At 39.9% G+C, this 7,163-nt stretch overlaps 1 protein-coding gene across 1 annotated transcript in view; it reads right to left on the bottom strand.

Annotated features, from left to right (window-relative positions):
- Nucleotides 1–1,410: 1,410 nt before the first annotated feature.
- The window catches only part of ruvbl1 (RuvB-like AAA ATPase 1), an 83,914-nt gene continuing 78,161 nt past the window's right edge, over nt 1,411–7,163 (bottom strand). The window contains exon 11 of the mRNA XM_059943931.1: nt 1,411–1,746. Within this exon, the coding sequence (XP_059799914.1) occupies nt 1,587–1,746 (160 nt within the window). The 3' untranslated portion in view covers nt 1,411–1,586. The remainder of the gene's footprint in view (nt 1,747–7,163) is intronic.

Genomic DNA, 7,163 nt, shown 5'->3' with positions numbered 1-7,163 from the left:
GCTGCAAGTTAATTCTTTGGAGTTAAAGCAGCAGGGTTCAGAGGCACAAAAAAACATCAATTCTGTTTCTCTCTCTACAGAGGCTGCTTGACCCACTGAATGTTTCCAGCATGTTCTGTTTTTAATTTCAGATTTTAACTGCCTTTTCTATCTCATTTTAGGTTTTGCAGGCAGAGTTCCTTGTCACAAATGCCACTCACTGAAGGATATTTGCAAGGCTTAGCATTAGCTGTCACTGACAGCTAAATGATCTGAACAATTCATGAATCCATGAACACTACCCCATTATCACTATTTTGCACTATTTAATTTGGATTTACAGTAGTTTATATCTTTGCACTATACTGCTGCTGCAAAACAACAAACGTTACATCAGATAAGTCAGTGATAATAAACCTGATTCTGAACTGCCGAGTAGCCAATGTCTAGCTCAGGAGATCTGGAATTTGTTTTATAAACACAGGAGATTCTGCACATGCTGAAAATCTAGAACAACATACACAAAATGCTGGAGGAAATTAGCAGGTCAGGCAGCATCTTTGGAGGGGAATATGCATTTGATACTTTGGGCTGATATTTTTGCCCTTCAACCTCTCCATGGATACTAGCATAGAAACATAGTGTTCTTGTATTCTTGAAATGCCAAGGCATGGAAGGCAATAGATAATAAACACAAGAGATTCTGCAGATGCTGGAAAACCAGAGCAATACACATCAAATGCAGGAGGAGCTCAGATGGTCGGGCAGTATTTATGGAGGGGAATAAACAGCTGGCATTTTGGGTTGAGACTCTTTAGCAGGAACTCGTTTTGCTGTGCTCCATTTCAGAGTTATCCTTTCCTAGCAGGTATCCACCTAGCCCAAAATAGTAATTGTAAAATTGTAGAGCAGGGTTCCTAGACCCTTTGGTTTATGATAGGGGTCCTTGGCATGGAAAGGATTGGGAACCCTACCCTAGAGCAAATTTAGGAATTTTCACCATCAATAATTTTAACAATCTATTCAAATATTTGCAAATACCAAAAACTAGACACTAAAGATACTACAGTTTTCCAAAGATTTATGATCCTTAGAATAAATATTTCCTTACCCAAATCTTTAACTGAACCCTTCTCCTAAATTAATGTCACTTATTTCTGGAAACCCCCCACACAGGAAACAGCCTCACACCATCTATCACCAGTCTCCACAAGAACCAAATCCTTCAATGTGACACCAGTCACCATGTATTTTTAGATTCGCGCCCACCTCTAATTTTGCTGTTCCTTCCCCAGGATGACACACCACCATTTCCCATTGAAAAATATAGACTCTAACAATGATTAAGAGGGAGAGTGGCATTTTTATTACCCACTCTTACAAAACTCTCAATAAAAAGAAAAAAATATCTAAGAAAGGACAATTTGGAAGTCTACTTCAAATAAAAATATTTTATTTAACAAACAATTTCCATTTTGATATCCTCTGTCCCAACACCGTCCTGCCTCCTTTCCACAAGCTCTGATGACCTTGCTGGCTATTTCCATTACAGGTTCTTTTAATTTCCAAACAGACCACCTCGGTTCATTGGCCCATTCATACACTTATCATTTCATGTACTTTTCCTGGTGCTCAGCAAGAATTTTTGCAGATGACTTGGCATCATAAAAGAGTTCGTTGATTTCCTCCACGTGTTCCTTCTCAATGGCTTCTTTCCCATTTATCTTCGCCAGCAGGTTTGCAGGGGTGAGGAGCTGCACAGCGTACCTGCCACACAAACAAATATTAACATCAATATACCACAAATTGTTCAACAGACATATTTAGCAGGGAAAACAGTAGGCTAAAATCATGGAAACATAAATAGAAAGGTTCATAGAAGATAGATACAGCCCAGTACACTCCAGACAAAACCCTTCCCACCATTGAGCACATTTAAGAACATAAGAAATAGGAGCAGGAGTAGGCCATCCGGCCCATTGAGTCTGCCCCGCCATTCAGTAAGATCATGGCTGATCTGTTCGTAAACTCAGCTCCATCTACCTGCCTTTTCCCCGTAACCCTTAATTCCCTTACTATGTAAAAACCTATCTGTTTCTTAAATATATTTAGTGAAGAAGACTCAACTGCTTCCCTGGGCAAAGAATTCCACAGATTCACCACTCTCTGGGAAAAACAGTTTTTCCTCATCTCCATCCTAAGTCTTCTCCCCTGAATCTTGAGGCAGTGTCCCCTAGTTCTAGTCTCACCTACCAATGGAAACAACTTTCCTACTTCTATCTTATCTATCCATTTCAAAATTTTGTATGTTTCTATAAGATCCCCTCTCATTCTTCCGAACTCCAGAGAGTTTAGTCCCAGGTGAATCAATCTCTCCTCATAGGTTAACCTCTTCATCCCTGGAATCAACCTGGTGAACCTCCTCTGCACTGCGTCCAAAGCCAGTATATCCTTCCTCAAGTATGGAGACCAGAACTGCACACAGTACTCCAGGTGCAGCCTCACCAGTACCCTGTATAGTTGCAGCATGACCTCTCTGCTCTTGAATTCAATCCTTCCAGCAATGAAGGCCAATGTTCTATTTGCCTTCTTATAACCTGTTGTATCTGTAAGCCAACTTTTCGCGATTCATGCACAAGCACTCCCAAGTCCTTCTGCATAACAGCACGCAGCAATCTTTCACTATTTAAATAATAATCTGCTCTTCTATTATCCCTTCCAAAGTGGATGATCTCACATTTACCAATGTTGTATTCCATCTGCCAGACCTTGGCCCACTCACTTAACCTATCTATATCCCTCTGCAGACTCTCCACATCCTCTGTACAATTTGCTTTTCCACTCAGTTTAGTGTCAAATTTTGCTACGCTACACTCAGTCCTCTCTTCCAAATCATTAATGTAAATGGTAAACAGCTGTGGGCCCAGCACTGACCCCTGCAGCACCCCACTCACCACAGACTGCCAACCAGAGAAACATTCATTTAATCCATTTATAACAACTCTCTGCCTTCTATCGATTAACTAATCCACTATCCATGCCAATACACTTCCTCTGACTCCATGCATCTGAATCTCATTTATAAGTCTCTTGTACATCACCTTATCAAACGCCTTCTGGAAATCTAAGTACATGACATCCACCTGTTCCCCTCTATCCACTGCACTCATTATGTCCTCTCTCCAGTAAACTTGCCAAACAGGACCTGCCCTTTCTGAATCCATGCTGCATCTGTCTAATGGAACCACTCCTTTCTAAATGTTTCACTATTTCTTCAATAATGACACCTTAATTGATCAAATGACATTAATATACCTCCTTCAAAACAATTCCCTATATATCTAATCCCTTTTTGAATCCAATTATATAAAAGTTGATTGTCCATTGTGAAAGGAATAAGTCTATTTTGAATTGAAGATCTCTTTGCTAATAAAGATTTTTTTGCCTCATCATCAACATTTATCTTATTCCATAAGTCAATCAAATGTTTTAATATAGGAGATTCTTTCTTTTCCCGTATCCATTTAGATTCCCATTTGTATATAAAATCTTCTGGTACGTTTTCTCCTATTTTATCTAGTTCTATTCTAATCCATGCCGGTTTATCTTTCTCGAAAAAAGATAATTATAATTATAAAGATAAATAATTGATCAATTAAAGTATAAATATAAAGTATCAAATAACACTTTATTTTGTTACTTTCAATTAAGGGCTTATTTAAGAGAAAAATTAGGTCAAACAATGTTATTGCCGAAATCTAATGAAATAGAAATTTTAATTCAAAAAGGAAATATTAAAAAATTTATATCTTGTATGTATAATTTGATTCAAAAACAGGCAATTAAACAAGGAGTCCATAAGTCAAGACAAAAATGGGAAAGTGATTTGAATATTAAAATTGAAGAAACAAATTGGTCAAGACTATGTCTTGATAGTATGACAAATACAATAAATGTTCGGTTAAGATTAGTGCAGTATAATTTTCTACATCAATTATATATTACACCACAAAAAATAAATAAATTAAATCTAAACTTATCGGATCAGTGTTTCCGATGTAACCAGGAAACTGGTACTTTTTTGCATTCTACTTGGTCTTGTTCTAAAATTCAACCTTTTTGGACCAATTTAAGACTTTTACTGGAACAAATTACAGGAACACAATTACCTCATAATCCAATATTACTCTTATTAGGTGATATTGAAGGGATAATACCGAAACTCAAACTAAATAAATACCAGAAAGAATTTATAAAAATTGCACTGGCAGTAGCCAAAAAAGCTATTGCAGTTACTTGGAAATTGGATACATATTTAAGTATAGACTCTTGGAAGAAAGAAATCTATGGTTGTATTCCATTAGAAAAAATTACTTATAATTTAAGAGATAAATATGAAACATTTCTGAAAATTTGGAGCCCTTATTTACAAAAGACAGGATTAAATCTATAGATGCTCTGAAGATGAAACAATTGGTTATTTGGGGAAAGAAATAAATATACATATTAAAGTTATTACGAATTCCATGGAGCATGTGGAGATCTTCCAACAACAGGCAATCTTTCTTTCTTTTTTTTTCTCTTTCTCTTTTTTTTCTATAGGGCAGTTAGGGGGAAGGGGTTAAGGGGAGGGGGGAAGGGCTATATACATTTTTTTTCATACTTCATTTTGTAACTACTTAAAAATGCAATAAAAAGTTTTCAAAAAAAAAATAATGACACCTTCAAGCATCTTCCCGACTACAGATGTTAAGCTAACTGCCCTATAGTTGCCCGTTTTTTTGTCTACATCCTTTTTAAAAAAGTGGCGTGACATTTGCTGTCTTCCAATCCGCTGGACCTGCCCAGAGACTAGAGAGTTCTGATAAATGATTACCAACATGTCTACTATAACCTCTGCCAATTCCTTCAGCACCCTGTGATGCATCCCATCGGGAGCAGGGGATTCATCTAACCTTAAGGCCCTCTAGTTTTCTCATCACTTTGATTTTAGTGACAGTGATTTTATTGAGGTCCTCACCTCCCATTTCATCCATAACATCCTTCTTTGGCATTATTAGACATGTCCTCCATCCTGAAGACCGACACAAAATAGTCGTTCAATGCTTCAGCCGTTTCCTTATCACCCAATATCAATTTCCCCTTATTGTCTTCCAAGTGGCCTACGTTGACTTTAGCCACCCTCTTCTGCTTTATATATTTATAAAAACTTTCACTATCTGTTTACTTTCATACTCTATCTACGCTGCATCACTTCCCTCTTCTTTTCTGTGTGGTTTCCCATCCCATTGCCATATTAGTTTAAAGTCTCCCCAACAGCACTAGCCAACAATCTCTCTAGGACATTGATCTCAGCCCTGCTCAGATGTAGACCGTCTGGACGGTACTGTTCCCACCTCCCCCAGAAGCAGTTCCAATGCCCCAAGTATCTGAGACCCTCCCTCCTGCACCACCACTCAAGCCACATATTCAATCTAGCTATCTTGCCATTCCAACTCTGGCTAGCACGTGGCACCGGTAATAATCCTGAAATGATTACCTTTGAGGTCCTGCTCTTTATCTCCTCGCTCCCTAAATTCAGCTTGTAGGACCTCATCCCGCTTTCTTTCTATATCATTAGTACCTACATGCACCACGACAGCTGGCTGCTCACTGTCCCCTTTCAGAAAGCCCTGCAGCCTCTCTGATTCATCTCTGACCCTTGCACCTGGGAGGCAACACACTATACGGGAGTCCTGTTTATGGCCACAGAAGCTCCTCTCTATTCCTCTTACCATGGAATCCCCTACCACAACAGCTCCGCCACTCTTTTTCTTGCCCTCATGCACAGCAGAGCCACTCACGGTGCCATGATCCTGGCTACTGCTGCCTTCACCTGGTGAGCCATCTCCCCCAACAGACTCCAAAGCGGTTTATCTGTTTTGGAGGGAGATGACTGCAGGAGACTCCTGTGCTACCTTCCTGCAACTACTCTTCCTGTTGGTCACCCATTCCCTATCTTTCCTTAGATCCTTAAACTGCAGTGTGACCAGCTCACTAAATGTGCCGTCTCAGCATCTCGGATGCTCCAAAGAGAGTCCATGCACAGCTCCAGTGCTGCCATGCAGTCTATCAGGAGTTGCAGCTGGACACACTTTCTGCACCCGTAGTCTTCAGGGACACTGTCAGCCTCCCTGAGTTTCCACATGTCACAGGAGGAGCATGGCATGTGTCTGATTTCATCTGCCATGACAGAACAACGGATGTTAGTGGAAGAGGACCACAGGAGAAAGGGAAGAGCCCGCTGGGGAAGTTGAAGAATCGGTTCTTCGCCTTGACCCTTCTTCGCCAAAGCCCCATTTGAGCTAAAGCCCTCTCATTCCACTGCCCACTCCGAATGCTGCCCGCTGTATTTGGCGGACGCCTTTTTAAACTCTTCCCACTCTCTACTGGATGACGTCACGTGCTTGCGCAGTCTTGCCCCTCTTAACCCCGAGTAGTAAAATGTCTTCTCTCCAAAAATCCCTTCAGACATTCCACTCGCAGCCTTCTTGCTTCAAATCTGGGATCAGATTTACATGGAGCACTGCCACAAGAAAGCAGAATCCATCATCAAGGATCACCATCATCTAGGCCATGATCTTTTCTCACTATTACCATCAGTGGTGCCATAGTATGAACCAGGACCAGGAACAATCATCAGGGCCCTGAACTGTCACTCATCTCAACTCTGAGCATCTATAGACTCACTTTCAAGGACTTTTTGCAATTTACATTCTCAGCATCTTTTAAATTTACACAATTTGTCTTCTTTTGCACAGCACTTGGTTGTCAGTCTTTTTATGTAGGTGTTTGTTTTTTTACAAATTCTATTGTATTTCTTTATTTTTCCTGTAATACCTACAAGAAAATGAATCTCAATAGCTGAAAGGAAAGGCAAGAGGGATCTCAGTGATCTATAGTTACTGACCTAGCTACTGATAAGTAATCAATTGCTCCTCATTTGGGCACACTTTACTGCATCATCCTTCATTCCCCCATTATAAAGCAGCAAAGACGGAAGTCCACCTGATCTGTATCACCTCCTTCAAAGATCAAACTGGCTAGTTTCACTCCACAGCATGTTAAGCATTTCCAAATATATCTCCACACATGGAAAATTAACTTGACTTCCATGTTGAACCTATTCTGGGATTGTGTGCCTG

The sequence above is a fragment of the Hypanus sabinus genome, chromosome 19 (assembly GCF_030144855.1).
Source record: "Hypanus sabinus isolate sHypSab1 chromosome 19, sHypSab1.hap1, whole genome shotgun sequence".
Taxonomy (NCBI): Eukaryota; Metazoa; Chordata; class Chondrichthyes; order Myliobatiformes; family Dasyatidae; genus Hypanus; species Hypanus sabinus.
The sequence above is the reverse complement of the archived record's forward strand: the minus strand, read 5'-3'. Positions and strand labels throughout refer to the sequence as shown.